Here is an 18,585-nt window from a genome sequence, read left to right as displayed (position 1 = left end):
TTGCAGGAGCAGGAAGTACTTGGGATTTTTGCGGGTAAAAATCCCAAATTCTTTATCCCAAAAAACCATCTCAAATGATGTGACATTCATCAATTGGTTGGTTAGATAATACAATCACTCAATAAATGCCATATCATTTGGGACAAAAAATTTGGGATGTTTATTTTAACTGTTTGGGTAATGTAACTAACGAAGCAGCAGCAATTTTTCAGTTTCTAATTTGTCAGCAAACTCCAATTAATTCATCACTGACTTACATGAGATAAGACCACATTCATAAAATCACACAACATCATAATCCTTCATCAAGTTCAGATTAGGTGATCCAAATCTGAGTAAATAATTTAAGCAGAAATGGTCGTACCTTGAGTAAGCCATGAGGCTCCAACACTAAAGCTGGGGATGCACTTATAGCACTGTAAGGTCTATTTGATTCCTTTTGCTTCTTTAGCATATTCACCAATTAATCTGACTTCGCAAATGCTTGAGCACCACCAAGTCCACCCTGTGCAATGTGCATGGATAAATTGTAGTTAGTAAGTCAATAATGTGGTAAAGACTATGAAGCAAGAGTAAGCACCCCAACTCACTGGCAAGACAATTAAATCATACGAAAGTTTAGCCGCCTCATCAATGAGCACATCTGCCACTAATTTAATTCGACGAGAAGCCAGAATTTCTAGTTTATCCTCAACTGATGCAACTACAACATTTGCGTTAGCTCGTCGCAGAATATCAATTATCATAACAGCTTCCATCTCCTCTGAACCATTTGCAATAGGCACAAGAATCTGAAAGAAAAGTAAGTACAAAATTTCACCAAGAACTTTAACATTTGAAGTTATCAAGAATTCCATTTTAAGCACAAGTCAGCAATATTAAGGATCTCACAATCTCTAATTTGAAATATTATGTCCCCATCTTAAAGCATGTCGGTAGCACGAACTTGCACCCCCTATCATTTCCTTTTATTCATGCACTGCACACCCCCACTACACCGATCCCCCACTTCCCCCCCATCACTCATACTTCTTTTGTAATTGATCAAACTTTGGATTTTATTAGAGATATCATAAAAATATATCTACTACCTCCAATATGTTCGCAAATGATTAAAGCCAGCGATGTATATGTATATGTATAGAAGATATCACAGATTTTTATATACTGCCAAATGGGTATCCCTGAAAACATCGGAAGAAGAAAAACAAATACAAGAAATCTAGCCTCCAACGCCGGCACAGTATTCTTTTGGGAATAGGACTTTTAGCCCCCAATGTTTAAGGAAATAAACACCCTTTAATATTTTAAAAAAGACATATAATTCCCAAATCTTATTAATTTTTAGGACTGTGGCATTCAGAGTTTTAGGGAGGAAGACGATTTTAGAAATTTTATCCGTCATCTCTTGTAAATACAAGTATATTTTTAATATATTATTATAATTTATTAATATATTAATATACTATTAACAATAAGTAATAATAACAATTATAATTTTTAATAAATAATCACAATAATTAAAATACAAAATAATAATTATAACAATAGTTCATTAAGTAGTTTTTAGTAATTTGTTACAATCTAACTTATTTTAATTCTAATTCCAAGACAAAATAAACACATTAATGATAATCCAACTTATTTCAATTTCTACAGTTTAAATAAATAATTTATTCTAATTTCGATTCTCCATTCACATTACAGTCCATTCTTGTCTATTTCAATTCCAAATTAATAAATGTATCATAAAAGTAATTGAATCTATAACTATACAATGATATAAATGTACGCGTGTAAAATATTAATTAAAGATAAGTCCCAAAATATCTAACCGTGAATCTAAAATTCATTAAAGACTAATGAAACTGATGAAGAGAGAAATATGATGAATCTAAAATTTATTAGGAGAGAGAAATTAGGTTTTAATGGAAACTAATGAAGAGAGAGAAAGTATATTAATTATTGTTGTTATTAAGTATTTATATTATTAAATTCTCAAAATCTTGACCGTTAATGTGTAATAAATCTAATGGTTATAAATCAGTATAAAAATAGATGTAGTTTTAAAGGGCTGGTGATCCGCCCTCTATATATATAAATATATAATCTAGTTTTGATAAGCCCAAAACATCTAACACTCGATTCAAAATTCATTAAAAATTAGCTTTCGCATGCCTTTGAACGGAGTGAAAGTGACAAAAATTTAAGAGTCAAGCGTAGGGGTGGGCAAAAAAACCGTAGTCTTAAAAAAACCGAACCGAACCGATGGTTTTTTCTAATTCGGTACGGTTTTTATTTTTAAGAAAAACCGAAATAACCGTTTGTAAAAAAAACCGAAATGTTGGTTCGGTATTCGGTTCACTTAGCTGAACCGAAAAACCGAACCGAAAAACCGAATTATTTTTTAATTTTATTCAAATTAAACATGTGTTAATTTTTAACTGATTATGTAAGATAACTAACATAAACTTGCATACACACAATCAGGACTCAGGAGTATATATATGTAAGTGTTACAATTTCGTAAGTCTTTATTTCCCCCAAAATAAACCCTAAAGTTAAAATCAAAGATTCGAAATCAAAACCAAATCCAAATCACCCACCCCAATCCACTGCAATCACGGCCGACGCTGCTCACCGGCGATAGTGTCACCGTGCAACACGCTGCTCACGCTGCTCACGCTGCTCACCGCGAAAGCTGCAGCTTCTTTTCACCGTGAGACAGCTTCAACTCACAGCCACAGGCCTGAGGCCACCGCGCGACAGCTTTGCTCTGCTCGCCAGCCACCGCACGACAGCTTCTTCTCTACTCGCCAGCCACCGCGCGACAGCTTCTTCTCCGCTCGCCAGCCACCGCGCGACAGTTTCTGCTTTGCTCGACAGATCCGTATGTCCACTCAACTGTTATTCTCTTACATTTGAAATTTAAAATGAAGCTGAACATACGGTGTTTTTTTTTTTTAATATGAAAATATACGAAAGCAACAATTAGGAGAGTTTATGGCCATGAGCTAAAAGGGATTGGTGAAACTTCCAAGAGTTCCCGAACAAACACCCTCTTATCAACACTGTTTTTGTGAATGGTGTGTGTCAACAATTAGTGAAACAAGGCCCGTAGCTCCTGGTCCAACAACTTTTTTTTTATTTTTTTTATTTCATTTTCCTCCGGTTGATTTAATGTCTATTACTGTGTAGATATAAATTGCATGATTTACAATATATAACTGCTGATTATGTTTATAATATGGATGCTGATTATATGTTGGACAGTGGCTATATTTACTTATTTAGATTTTATTTTGACATTATAATAGTTCTAATTTTATAGAATGGTTGACAATGTTGGTGAAGTACAAATTAGTGATGAAGTGCAACAAGTTAGTAGTGAAGAAGGGGTCAGTGGTAGTAACAAAAGAAAAATTGAGTTGAGATCATTTGTGTGGAAGCATTTTTCGAAGCTACCTGGAGGACTTAGAGCTAAGTGTCATTATTGCGGAAGAAGTTATGCAGCCCATAGTAATTCTGGAACAAGTGGTTTGTCGACTCATTTGGATAGATGTAAAGTGCGCAAAAAAATGAAGGCTGAAAATGATGCAAAACAACAGACATTAGTTTTTAAAAAAGGTAAAGGTAAAGATGATGGTACTGCTAAGGTTACACACATAGGATTTAATAGAGAGGCTTGTAGAATGGCACTTGTGAAAATGATAATCAAAGATGAGTTACCTTTTAGATTTGTAGAGGCTGAAGGGTTTTTGGATTTCATGGAAACTTGTTGTCCGAAATTTGAGGTACCATCTCGAAGAACAATTACAAGAGATATTCTTGAATTGTATCAAAATGAAAAGGGGCTGTTGAAAAGTATTTTGAGTGCAAATAAACAGAGAGTATGCATTACCACCGACACATGGACTTCAATTCAAATGTCAAACTTTATGGTAGTTACGGCTCACTTTATTGATGAAGAGTGGGTTTTGCACAAGAGGATTCTCACCTTCACTCCTATTTCTAATCACAAAGGAGATGGAATTGGGAAGTTAATTGAAAATTGTTTGATTGATTGGGGGATTGAGAAATTGTTCACAATTACAGTGGATAATGCAAGTGCTAATACACTTGCAATAGCTTATGTGAAGAAGAAGTTGGCAAATTGGAGTGGAAATTCGATGGTCTTGAATGGTTTATATATGCATGTGAGGTGTTCGGCGCATATAATCAACTTAATTGTGCAAGATGGGTTGTCACAAGTGAGTCAATCAATAGCTAGTATCCGAAATGCAGTGAAATATGTTAGATCATCTCCAGCAAGATTACAAAAGTTCAAAACATGTGTTGATAGGGAGAAAATCTCACGTGGAGGGCTTATGGTGTTAGACGTGCCGACTCGGTGGAATTCAACATATTTGATGTTAGAAAAAGCGGTAGCATTTGAGAAAGCATTTGAGAGGCTAAAGGAAGATGATGGCCATTATACAAACTGGTTTGATGAGGATGAGAGTGAAAAAAGGAGGGTGGGGCCACCGATTGATAAGGATTGGGAAAATGCAAAGAGGTTAGTCAAGTGTCTTTCGATTTTTTATCATGTGACTTTAAAATTCAGCAGCTCTTTAACAGTCACTTCCAATAATTTCTTGAATGAAATGTGGAAAGTTTACATTCATTTGAAGTCACTTGTTGATTCTAATGATTTTTTGTTAAATCAAATGGGTTACAAGATGGAGGAAAAATTTGTCAAGTATTGGGGTCATTTTTTTGAAAAGGTTAACATGTTGTTGATTGTGGCAAATGTGCTTGATCCTCGCTGCAAACTTGACTTTGTTATATGGTGTTTTAGTAGCTTGTATGATATTAGAAAGGTTGATGAATTGAGAGCTAATATTAAAGAGTTGTTGTTGAAGCTTCTTGAAAACTATGGTGGTGAGAGTAATCGAAATAGAGGTGAGAGATGTAGGGCTGTTCATGATGGTGCTAGTAGTAGTGTTGAGTCATTTGATCCTTTTACACAATTTAAAAAGATGAAAGAAAGTTCAAATGATGACATTAGTGGAAAAAATGATGTTGAAAAGTACTTGTCAGAGACTTGTGAGAGTGCTAGTAATCCCCAGTTTGATATTTTGACTTGGTGGAAATTGAATGGGCCTCGGTATCCGATTTTATCTCAAATTGCCAAAGATGTTTTGGCAATTCCGGTGTCTACTGTGGCTTCTGAATCAGCATTTAGCACAGGAGGGCGCATTCTTGATCCTTTTAGGAGTTCTTTAACTCATAAAACAGTCGAGTCATTAATATGCACTCAAAATTGGCTTCGCTCAACTCTATTAGGCGAGTGTACAATACAACCAAGTCAGGAAGAAGCTGAATTCTATGAATTAGTTGAAACAGGTAATATTGTAATTTATTATGTTTTTTTTTTATTTCACTTATAACATTTTGTATATTAGAATTAATTATTTTAATATAATTGTTTCAATTTCTTGAAGAATTTTTTAGGCCAATGCAATCTCAAGAACAACAGCAAGTAGCTGAGGAGTAAATAACAGTTGAGTGATGTTGCTTACCAGTAAGTTTTCTTTATTTTTTTTAAACTAGCATCTTATTTATATAGATTGTTTATTTAATTATTTATTGTTTATTTTTTTTAATAGATCCAAATATTGAGTTGGAAAATGCCTAAAGTTGATGTTGATATTGTTGAAGATCGAAGAATGTTGTTGGCGTTTGTTTGTAATTTTTTTTTAATTTTGTGTTGTAAGTTGTAATTGACTAATTGTTGTTATTTTTATTTCTCTTTATAACATTATGATTATGTTTATATAGATGGAATATTGGAGTTTGGTTATGTATTTTGAAATTTTAATATTTCATATTTTGGGAGTATCTTATTAATAGTTAGTAAGATTTTAATGATAAAATGTGTTTTGAATACTTTGTATTTATTGTTAATATTTGTAATAAAATTAGGATAAATTAATTGTTGAAAAAAATAATTACATTTATGAGGCCCAATGGGCTAAAAATTTAAAAATTCAAAATAGGCCCAATAGGCCCAGAACCGAAAAAACCGAACCGAACCGAACCGATCCGAAAAGAACCGTTTGAGTTCGGTTCTTATTGAGTTCGGTTCTTATTTGGTTCTTTTTATAAAAAAACCGATTTAAATCGGTTTTACTTAATTCCGAACCGAACCGAACCGAACCGAACCGTGCCCACCCCTAGTCAAGCGGACTTGACAAGGGTTGGCTAGTTACATGTATCACTAACTTCTGCCAGCACCAATTCACAAATTCCACAAAAGAAACTTACATCATGTCATGACGTTGAAATGGTGGAAGTATCTATTGGTGGTCATGGAGGAGAAGGTGCAAGAGGCTTTGGACTTTGGTGTACCTTTCAAAGCGTCACTGCTAGTCTTCTTTGCAATAACATTTGATTGACATAACATGAGTTTAGTTTTAAAATTAATTAATTATTAGTTTATATATCAGTTGGATCCAATAAAAAAATAAGATTTTTTTAAAAAAATTATTATCTAATAACTTATCAAATTATTAATTACCACGTTAATCCTAAATTGGGACAGACAAAATTTATTATTTAATTAAAGTTAAAATTTATGATAATATTAATTTAACGAGTTAGTGCTGGATAAATTCATTTGAGTCTTCAAATTAAAATTAAAAGTTATAGATTTACAATTACACGTTTATTGATACTCATTACTCAATTTTAAAATATATTGGGATGCTAGTGAGACGGATCTGGTTGGATATATCCACGCTGCTCGAGATCCAAAATCATGAGAATAATGAAGATTTAAGTAATTTGAATTAATATGGTCTATGATAGGTCCCAATCAAAGCCGTAAATTATATAGTAATGATAGTATTCTCTTAGGGTGAGAAAAAGACCACAATAATTTTAATTGGATTCAGCTTCCTTTAATTAATGACTATCAAAGAATTTAAATACAAAAGAAATTAACAACTATTCCTAATTCCTAGATAATATCCCTAAAAAATAGAACATTAACCGGTAGTTAATGACAACAAAATCGCCAAAGATTATTCAAAATAAAATAATCACTACTCAACCTAATTTTAAGCTAACAAGCTAGTGGATACGTAGTCAACAAACCGCACTCAATAACATCCCAAAGTCCTTGCCACAATAATAGCTTTGCATGCCCCACGCATGACCAATCTCTTGGCTTAACAGTCTATGGCTCTATGCTTGTTAGAAACAATGAGGTCTTGTATATACAAATTAAACTGTGTACGGTTGACCGCAGGGCCCCGGAAAATGGAGAAATTTTAAAACATAATGTATGAGAGCGAATTGTGTGTTTACATGTAGTCAAGGTCGTCTTCGTTGGTCGTCGTTAGAAGTCGAGGGTCATCATCGGCCCTTAATTTACGTTAGACTCATCCACCCATAGACCATATATAGTGAATGAACTGTGAGTTGACTATTTTCGTGCGTGTCATCGATCACAACTCGTAATCAACGAAAATGAGTTACTCTTATAAATTAACTCAAATTACTGTAAGTTGACTCTTGGATAAAATTGACCCAGCACCAACCTAAAGAGGACGAGTCATTAATTTCACTTAATGAACCGACCGTTGCAATCGCACGTGGATCACGAAACGTAGTCAATTGACCCACCACCGCATAATTTGCTTTATTTCTTACTTCGAAGGCTCATGAATCTCTTGAATAATTGGTCCATGTCTTACTCAATATGCAGTCGAATTGGCATATGTTGTGGTGCTCATACCATAGAGTCACAAACTTGAGTCTTTCAGTGATGGGTTTCGAAGGCATCATCCCTCCACACTTACGAAATCTCTCGTTTTTAGTTTATTTGGATATGAGGGAGAACAATTTCTGTGGCCATTTGCCTAATGAAAAGTGAGAAAGGAATAGTTTTTCAAAATTTAATTTTGAGAATGATTTTATATTTAATACAATTTTATATATATCTTCACATATATTACAGAAACTCAAAATTATCCTTATTCAATAAAGAGTAAAAATAATTAAATTTAGAGAGATTATTATTATTACATTTATCTTGAGATAAACAATAAAAGAAATAAAATTGAAAAAATATAAATATTTTTTAGTTAGCAATTTTTATATACAAACAATAAAAAAAATTATATATACATGTTTGTAAATATGTAAGTAAATTTTATTTAATATTATGTCCATTTCAATAATTTATATTCTTACAGTAGTCTAAGAGTATCTCCAAAAGGCTCTTCGAATTTTACTCTTCACATTTTAATTTGCTTACTAATGTGGCAAATAAGTGTATAGAAAAATACAATACCCTCCAAAAGACTCATCAAATAAGAATAAGTTAACATTATTTTAATCAAATCTTTCTCATTATCAAATTGAATTGCTATTATGTTTTTGAAAGGAAACATAAATAATAATTATTTTAGACTTATTTTTCAATAAATAATAAAAAAATATTAATAGAAGATGGAGAAACTCACTTGACAATGTTGAAAAGTGAGAACCAAATCTTATTTGAAAAATCTAAATTAACGTGTCTTTTGAAGTGTTTAATATTGATATGACTCTTCAAATAAAAAGTCAAATTTTATTTGAACAATTTTTTAGAGATGCTCCAACACTAAGAATTTAATAATCAACTATAAAAAAAAATCATTTGAATGTTTGGTAAAATTTATTTTTAAAAGTTTTTGACAGCTATACCCCTATAGTTTGGTTAAATAGTCATACAGACTCCTAAGTTTTCAATGATGGATACCAAAACCTTCCTTGATTGTGATTTATTTGGATTAAAAAAATGAGTATTTTGATACTTTTACTTTGCATTGACTTTGAAATTAAAAAAGAGCCACTCGTCACTTTGGCTTTTCTTTTTCTTTTTTGATAAGCTACCCTACTTTTCCAATAATAATTAAAAATATTAAGAAATAAAATGGCTTAAAGCACCTTTGATTATGAGATTGAAGGAATCCACATGGTTTAAAAAATGTAGGAGTTGTGGAAGTAATTAAGATAATCAGAAATAAGGTTTTGTTGGATATAATTTTTCAAATATAACTTATTCAAGTAGAGTTTTTATCAGTATAATTTTAACAAATAGGGCTTTTATAAAAAATAATTAGTTATTTGGTTGTCAATGAGTGTTTATATTAAATTAATTTAAAAGACAATTTTTTTAAATTTTTATTATAAAAAGAATGAAATAAGATTGTAAATTAGTAAAAGATATTTTTGAGCTTGTAATTTGTTAGCAAGCTTTAATTAATTCATTGCTGAATTATAAGAGATAAGACTACATTCATAAAATCACACAAGATCATAATCTTTCGTCAAGTTCGGATTACGTGGTCGAAATCAAGAGTAAATATTTAATCAGAGATGGTAAAACCTTGATTTTACAAACATTATGGAAGATGAGACTTCAAGAAAAACATTTGCAACGAATTTATCATATTAATTTTGATCAAAATCTCCCAATCATAACCGAGATTTACAATTTAAGAAAACTAATTTTTTTTACAAGACTATACTTTAGTAAATTTCATCCAAGAATTAACTGCTGCAAATTGCAATGCCTGCCCCGCTTTTACTTTTAAGAGAAGTAAATTTTTTCTACTTTAAAAGTAATTGAATCTATAATCATATGATTGCATAAATGCATGTGTGGTAAAAGATTATTTAAAAATAAGCCCTAAAATTCTTTGAAGATAATAGAATTTGGAGGTTATATAATGTCTTTTTAAAATATTACAGTGTTTTATGTTTCTTTCCTGCAAACAATCCTTTTTCATGCTTTCTTTAATTCATAAGGCAAAGTTTTGCCGGTCTAAAATTGGAGATCTTATTAGGAAAAAAATCTTCATCAAGAAGAATGTTATATTGCCAATCTTCAGTCCATTTTTAGATCCACATAAATTTATTTGAATCCTCAAATTAGAATTAAATGTTACAAATTTAAAATTACACATTAATTGATAACCTTCAAATTCCAGAATATATCGGAATGCCAATGAGGCAGATCTGGTTAGATATATCCACCTTGCTCGAGATCCAAAACCATGACAAAAATGAAGATTTATTTAACTGGAATTAATATGGGGGTGTAGCTATCTTTAGGTTAATTAGAAGATTTATATCTGGTTGGATGATTTTTTTTAAGGTTAATTAGAATGTTTTTAATTCAATTTAAAACTTTGGAAAAACAATCAATATGTATAGAAGCAAGTGATTTTATTAGATGATATGGGAATGGCAGTAAATTTGTTATTTCAAATCCACTGTGAAAATTAAGGGAAAAAAAAAAGCATTTGATATCCAAATAAATGGTAAAAAAGTACCCAGAAGGGGGTCCTCGGTATCTATTATTAAAGTTTAAAAGTTCAGGAGTTTACATGATTATTTCATTAAATTATAGTGGTATAACTATATTTTTTTATTTTATTTTTAAAGCACAACTAATAACAATTATTTTAAAACTGTATTACCAATTTACCACTGACCTTCAGCATTATTATTTGTTTAGTGATAATTATTAACCCACATGTCATGGTCGTCTTTTTTTATTTTTAAAGGAAAGGAAAAGAACATATTGCGGTTGCCATGAGCCTCGGCATAATGTGAACAAATGGACAGAATGCACAAGCCTTGCCAATGCTGAGCGTCTTCTTCTTTTTGGTAAGTAAAGTGCCATAAGCCCATTTATTCACGGTTCGAGTACAGCGGCGTATAACAATTTACAAGTCTATATGCGTTTACTCGGACGACTCGCTCAATGATAAAATATAACAATTTGCAAGTCTCCACTCTCCTGTACATTTTTTTTATTTTCTTGTTTTCAAATTCATACGTCTCTTGTATAAGTATATGCTAATTTCCTTCACTTAAAACTTGTGTCAACTTCACTTAGCAATTAGATTGCTGCATCTATAAAAAAAATAAATAAATAAAGACCAATATGCGCTTATCATTCTTCTTTGTTCCTATGTTGTTGTTACAATATTCCATAGCTAGCTTAGCTATGACGACTTTGAGCAACTTAACAACCGATCAATCGGCTCTTCTTGCATTCAAAGCCCGTGTCGTTGATTATCGAAGTGTCCTGACAAATAATTGGTCTATATCTTATCCAATATGTAGCTGGGTTGGTATCTCTTGTGGTTCACGCCATCAAAGAGTCACTGCCTTGAATCTTTCAGATATGGGTCTCGGAGGCACCATTCCACTACACTTGGGAAATCTCTCATTTCTAGTGTCTCTTGACATTAGTGAGAACAATTTTCATGGCCATCTGCCGAAAGAACTGGGGCAATTACGTCGACTCAGAGTCATGAGTTTCGCTTACAATAAATTGAGCGGAAGCTTTCCATCATGGATTGGTGTCTTATCTAACCTCCAAATATTGATTCTTGATAATAACAGTTTCACAGGTCCCATCCCTAATTCTCTCTTCAACTTATCAAGGCTAGAGACGCTGCGTTCATGGTTCAATATTATTGGTGGAAATATTCCTTCAAGGATTGGAAATTTGAGTAAACTCGTGAATCTGGATCTTAGCTTCAGCAATCTTCAAGGTACGTTCCACCACCTCTTATAATTGACGCATATTTTTCCATTTGCATGCATATTTTGCAGAATTATCTATGAAATATTTTAAAGAACATTATTGGCTGAAATTATTATGTAATAAATTTCATTTGATCCTTTTACATTTTGAAGGGTAACATTGTCAAACTCAATTTACCTTAAGCTAAAAGCTCAATGACTCCTCAATGTTGGCCTGATGGCAGGTCAAATTCCAACCGAGATTCGCAATCTACAAAATTTGGAGCATCTTGTTCTTGGTGAGAATAATTTAAGTGGCCTCATTCCACCCACGATCTTCAACATTTCAACCATGAGAATCCTTACTCTGGGGGGCAATCAACTCTCAGGCCGCTTACCGTCAACGATTGACCACTCGCTTCCGAACATAGAGTATTTAGCCTTGTCGGCCAATAATCTTATGGGGACAATTCCCAACTCTATTACCAATGCTACTAAACTCATTGGCCTAGACTTGGGCTTAAACTCATTCTCGGGCCATATTCCAAATACATTTGGCAACTTGAGACACCTCAGCGTGCTCAGCCTTATGATGAATAACTTGACGACAGAATCATCTTCAGCAGATCAATGGAGTTTTCTCTCTTCTTTGACTAATTGCAGAAATTTAACACTTTTATCCTTCGGTTCTAATCCATTAGGCGGCATCCTTCCACCAGTAATTGGGAATTTCTCTGCTTCTCTTCAAAAATTCTATGCATACGAGTGCAAACTCAAGGGCAACATTCCTCAAGAAATTGGTAAGTTGCGTGGCCTGATCCTCTTAAGCCTCCACAGCAACGACTTGAATGGAACTATTTCACCAACGATGGGAAAACTTAAGCGGCTACAAGGTTTATCTCTTGAAGGAAATAATTTGGAAGGATCCATTCCCTATGATCTTTGCCACTTGGAGTTGATGTACGGAATAAGGTTAAATGGAAATAAGCTCTCTGGACATATACCGCCATGCTTGGCGAGTTTGACATCTCTAAGAGAACTACGCTTAGGCTCCAACAAGCTCACTTCTAGTATACCGTCATCCTTGTGGAGCCTTGAGTACATCTTAGAGATAAATTTGTCGTCAAATTCATTAAATGGTCCTCTCCTTTCCAATGTACAAAAGTTAAAGGTCTTGACAGTTTTAGATTTATCAAGGAATCAATTATCAGGTGATATTCCATCAACCATTGGTGCCCTCGTAGATCTAGGAACTCTATCCTTGGCTAGTAATCAATTTCAAGGACCTATTCCTGAATCAGTTGGCAGTTTGATAAGCTTAGAATCCTTAGATCTCTCCGGCAACAATCTCTCTGGAAAAATTCCCAGCTCATTGGAGACACTTTCACATTTCAAACAATTTAATGTGTCTCATAATAGGCTAGAAGGGGAAATTCCTGTTAAGGGGTCTTTTAAAAACTTCTCAGCTGAATCATTTTTCGGAAATTAACTTCCGCAATAATTGAAACTGGGAGAGGAGCTGAGCTTGCTTTCTTCTTGAGGTAGTGAACCACCAGCTCTTCATCTGTGGGATGGAACCGGAACCCCGGGGGCAGGTTCGGCTGAGGTGAGCCGCCCGTCGATGAGTCTGCACTCTCCATATATATTAATGCTAGCTAGCTGCAATTAACCCAAGATCTTAGTGAGGGTTTTATAATCAAAATATATCTTCAGTAATAGAAGAATCTATTGATATTTTTTTTTTAATAGAGGTTTGTTCAAAGATTGCATATAGGAGCCATGGCCATTCTTTTAAAATGAGAAAAGAGAATAAATTAAAAGGCTTATAGGATATGTGGTGGCAGGGTGGAATTTAGTGTGATAATGTAAAAGGTCTGTTTTGTTTATTGACCAATGTTGTGTCGACACGTAATGGAAATAAGGGTTAATTAGTAATTAAAAATGTTGTATCCCCATGCAAAGCTTGACAAATTCATGCAGTGTTTAGCATAAGGAACGAGTGAAATGGAGGTGAGGGGAGCTTTGACGGCCCGTGGTGCCGTTTAGAAGACGACACGTGTAATTCGGAAAGAAATGAGAGGGTGACACGTCAGTGGGGACAGTGGTGGGCACCACAAAGCACACAAGGTTACAAAAAGATATTATCAGAAGGATAAGTGTGGGGTGGGAACAAGCTTTACGCTATCAGATGTCATGCTTTTGTTATGCAAATCCCACCAATCCAAAAAGCCAACCATCATTTAAAAAAAGATGAAGAGCTGGTGGTTCACTACCTCAAGAAGAAAGCAAGCTCAGCTCCTCTCCCAGTTTCAATTATCAGCAACGAAATAAATTGAAAGGAAAAATGTACATGCCAGAATAAATATCGAAAAGAGTTTCACAGACTACAACAACTTGAAACATTTAACTAGGACCATATAATGAATGATAACAGTCACAATAAGGAAATCCCAAAAATTTAAAAATAAAAATAAAACAAAATAAACATTTTCTACATTTTTCTTTGCTCAAAATTACTATTTTTTTCATTTTCAATCGAAAATTAAATGAAGATGACTTAACAACAAATTATTTAGCTTAACATTCAGTATCAGCAATAATAATCTATAATTATAAAAACATCACATAAATTAGCATGAGCTGAGGTGAGCTGCAATACATACGGGAAGAGCTATAAGATCAAAAACGGCGTCGCGGCAGTCAGACACAAGAGCATCAGCGACAATCTTGACACCATGACACGCGTCGACACGAAGCTGTTTATCCACAGACGCAACCCTGACGTCAGCTCCAGACATTCTCAAAACATCGATCGTTATCACGGCCTCAATCGGCTCACTCCCGTTCGCAACAGGCACCAAAACCTTGGATAAAAAAACGACACAGAAAATTCAAAAAACGAAACAAAAAGGCAACAGAAAGAAACAAAACAAAAAATAAAATTAAAAAAAAATTACCTTTTTGGAAGTTGAAGACATTGTAGCTGTTGCTGTGAAGGAGAAAATGCGATTTTTCAAAGAAGGAATTTGTTTGGGGAGAAAATGTTGAGTGAGAGGAAAGTGACGAAGAGAGTGAGGAGTGACGTGGCGTACGCTTATTAATACCATTTTTTTAAGTTAGTTTTCTAGAGGCATCGTTACGGTAATGATGTGGGGAGCTTCGTGGCAACTGACAGAGTGGTAATGCTGTAGCAGCTTAAGAATGAGGGTGACATGGCTTTTTACCTGCCGGGCACCACGATTTATCAAATTAATCTTAAAAATAAAATATAAATTAATTATTATTATTTTACTTTTAGGATTAATTTAATAAATTAATTTTTTTTATAAAACAATTATTAGAAAGGTTGTTACAAGAATATTAAACATTATTTTAAATTAACTTGTATTAATTAATTTATAAATAATAATTAGTAAGATTGTTGTAAGAGAATGAAATATCAATTATTTTATGCTAATATTTATTTTTTAATTTGCTAATAAGTAAATTTTTTAATTAACTTTTTTATTGATTAAAAAATTAACAAAAACTATTAACAAATTAATTTATCAGTTAATTTGTTAGTTACCTTTTTTTATTGATTAAAAAATTAATGTAAAAAATATTGTTATAAGAGTATTATTTGTTTTATCATTTGTTTAATAATGACCGTTAATATTTACAATGCCCAGCTGGTCCTCTAATCAATTAACTATTCAATTCCTCCAGGCAAACAAATTGGATAATTATTTAATCAGTAAATCCTTCTAAATCGTACAAAGTTTTTTCATCTACTTAAACATGCTTGAAATTTATTTTATCATTCCCGTTCATGACGCTATGCAATGTACAATTAAAAATGCATCCAATATGAAATTACATGGTAAAAACAAAATATCTATACACACATAGTCAATAGTACTGTAACATATGTGAATTAAATGAATAAAAAGAGGCGGTTAAAGGTTAAAATAAAGGGAAAATATCCACCGTCCACCCATTTTTTACACCTTTTTCAAAAATACACAATTCCTTTATTTTTTGTCTGGAATCCACCTAAAGTTACATTTTTTTTCACTTTTCCACTTCCGTTTGGAATCCGTTAAGAAAACTAACGGAAACTTAAAAAAATGACTATTTTACCCCCAAAACGAAAATTACAATTTCACCTTAAAAATTACAAAAAATAATTAGATTAAATCTAATTATTTTCCCCATCGGTTAATAAATAAATTAATTCCACAACCATCAAATGCAGGTTTTTTTTTAAATATGTCTGTAATTAGAATGCTAAATTATAACAGTAGTATTAAAAATAGCCCAATCTCACAAATCATCAATTGAATTTAAGATAACTAGAATTTTATTATTAATTGAGTTATAATCTCTAGTAGTTAAGATTTTTTTGTACTTCATTAAAGTACCAATAATGATATTCATCATTAAATCTTATTATTTTTGGTATTTTTTAAGGTGAAATTGTAATTTTCGTTTTAGGGGTTAAATGGTCATTTTTTTAAGTTTCCGTTAGTTTTCTTAACGGATTCCAAACGGAAGTGGAAAAGTGAAAAAAAATGTAACTTTAGGTGGATTCCAGCCAAAAAATGAAAGAATTGTGTATTTTTGAAAAAGGTGTAAAAAACGGGTGGACGGTGGATATTTTCCCTAAAATAAATAATAGAATAAGCTGGAAAACAGGAGAGGGAAGCCACACGTGTGAGTGAGAGAAGCTACCAACTACAGACCCAAAAACCCGACCCGACCCGCAAACGTGACCAGTCGTAACTTCCATTTCCGGCCACCGTTCCGGTCAAGCTTGGTACCAATTTGAAGCTTGAAGACCGGCCATCATACCCCTGCCGTTCACATCGCCGAAAAACAACCAGAACGCCCGCGACCAAAGCTTGAAAACCCGCGACTGTTTCGCTTTGCTTCGCCGATTTTGGGTGACACCACCGGTTGGATTTTGTTCCCCATGACTCCCTCTTCCATTTTCGACCATCCATAGCCACCGGGAGTCATTGTTTCGCCGCCATCCAATTGTTGGAAATTCACGGCTGCCGAGCTAGATTCCAGCATCGTTGCCGCGCGTTGGAGCTCACCGCTGGTATCATTGAACTTAGCTTGGCCAAAAGTGTCTAACCCGTGCTTCCCGGCCAGCGTTGACCAAATTCCGGTGACCATTGACTGGCAAGGGCATTTGGTAATTTCACATTCTTGAGGGTAATTTTGTAATTTTTTGAGCTTGTGGATATTTTAGTAATTCATGGAATTGAGGATTGGGTGTAATTACAATTCCGAGGGTAATTCGGTGATTTACGATTTTAGAGTATTTTAACGATTTACGGATTCGAGGGTATTTTAGTAATTTTATCGACACAGGAGTTGTAAATTATGGATAGATGGTCGTTTCGAGTTTATTGCATAAATTTAGTCTTAGTTCCGATTTACGAAAAATAATTATGTCGTTTCCTTGATTTTGGATGATTCGCGAGTGAGAATCGGTCCGCGGACGTGAACGATAACCGAGCGTGAACACCGTCACTGTGAGTGGAATATACAAAACCTATTTTCATAGTTAATTATGATAGTAAAGCATGTTTGTGAAATAAGTATTTTAAATGTTCTGATTTAATGATTTCCTCGAAATAGATTTTATGCACGCATTGATATTATATTAAAATGTTTGGTCAATGATTTTCTGTGTCGACTTTGAATGAAATACAATAGTATTTTAAAGATGAGAAAAGTGGATTTAGATGTGATAATGAAAAGAAATGTATGATTTAAAGTATGATTAGAATATACATGAATATGAGTATAGAGATTGTTTTTAAAATCATTGGACAATACCCTTCCCTCTAGATACAGTGATACAGATGAGATGAGATGAGAGGTATTTGGGGCCCGTCTGAACACACAAAGAGGCTTTGGGCCGTGTGTTTGGGCGATTTTGCCTTTTGGGGGCATATGCATGCGGTATGATGATTACAGAGATACAAATATGAGATACAGACAGATATTGAGAGACAAATATTACAGATGATATGAATGAGATACAGGCCTTTGGGGCCCGTCTGAGTACACACAGAGGCTTTGGGCTGTGTGCTTGGGCGCATTTGAACCCTCCGACGCTCAAGGTAGTTTCTAGGCCTTTGGGAAAAACTTGTGCCACCACTCATGTGGCTTAATAAACATTGCCTTAAAATAAAAAACCTTTTGAGTAATTTGCAGAAAAGTAGAGTGTAAAAGAAAGAATTTTCCATGAGAAGAAGAGAGAAAGAGATCCCCCACCCTCAGAAGTTAAGGATGAGATAAAAGTAATGCCTCCACTCCATTTTTTTCTCCTTTTTCCGTTACCAAACAGTACCTAGACATTCAACGAGCAACTGATGAATTTAATGAATGTAACTTGCTTGGTACAAATAGTTTTGGACCAGTTTATAAAGGAACTATTTCCGACGAGACTGATGTTGCGATAACGATTTTCAATTTGCAACTAGAGAGAGCATTTAGGAGTTTTGATTCTAAATGTGAAGTTTTACGGAATGTTCGTCATCGAAATCTCATAAAGATCCTTAGCAGTTGTTCTAATCCAGATTTCAAAGCATTGGTACTTGAGTTCATGCCGATTGGTAGTCTCGAGAAGTGGTTGTATTCTCACAACTATTTCTTAGACATTCTAGAGAGGTTGAATATAATAATAGATGTGGGGTCGGCTCTTGAATATCTCCATCATGGTCATTCGTCGGCACCTATAATTCATTATGATTTGAAGCCTCCCAACATTCTCTTGGATGAAAATATGGTGGCACGCGTGAGCAACTTCGGCATTTCCAAACTCTTAGGTTAAGGAGAAGATTTTGTGACACAAACCATGACAATGGCTACAATTGATTATATGGCACCAGGTAAAGTTTCAATTGTAATTAAAATTTTTACTCTTTTTTCAAGCACGAGCAAAGTTTGGGTTACCTTAATTATCAAAAAATTATTTGTTTTATCATTTGTTTAATAATTGAAATTAAAAAATGC

The 18,585-nt window shown here is 33.5% G+C and overlaps 1 protein-coding gene across 1 annotated transcript in view; it reads right to left on the bottom strand.

Annotated features, from left to right (window-relative positions):
* Nucleotides 1–14,729, bottom strand: part of LOC18049215 (protein DJ-1 homolog B) — a 32,069-nt gene extending 17,340 nt beyond the window's left edge. Inside the window, exons 1-2 of the mRNA XM_024187416.1 lie at nt 14,529–14,729; nt 14,235–14,435 (exon numbers count right to left, since the gene is read on the bottom strand). Of these exons, the coding sequence (XP_024043184.1) occupies nt 14,235–14,435; nt 14,529–14,678 (351 nt within the window). The 5' untranslated portion in view covers nt 14,679–14,729. The remainder of the gene's footprint in view (nt 1–14,234; nt 14,436–14,528) is intronic.
* Nucleotides 14,730–18,585: the final 3,856 nt, after the last annotated feature.

Source organism: Citrus clementina, unplaced genomic scaffold (genome assembly GCF_000493195.1).
Source record: "Citrus clementina cultivar Clemenules unplaced genomic scaffold, Citrus_clementina_v1.0 scaffold_3, whole genome shotgun sequence".
Taxonomy (NCBI): domain Eukaryota; kingdom Viridiplantae; phylum Streptophyta; class Magnoliopsida; order Sapindales; family Rutaceae; genus Citrus; species Citrus x clementina.
This window is presented reverse-complemented; position numbering and strand designations above follow the sequence as displayed.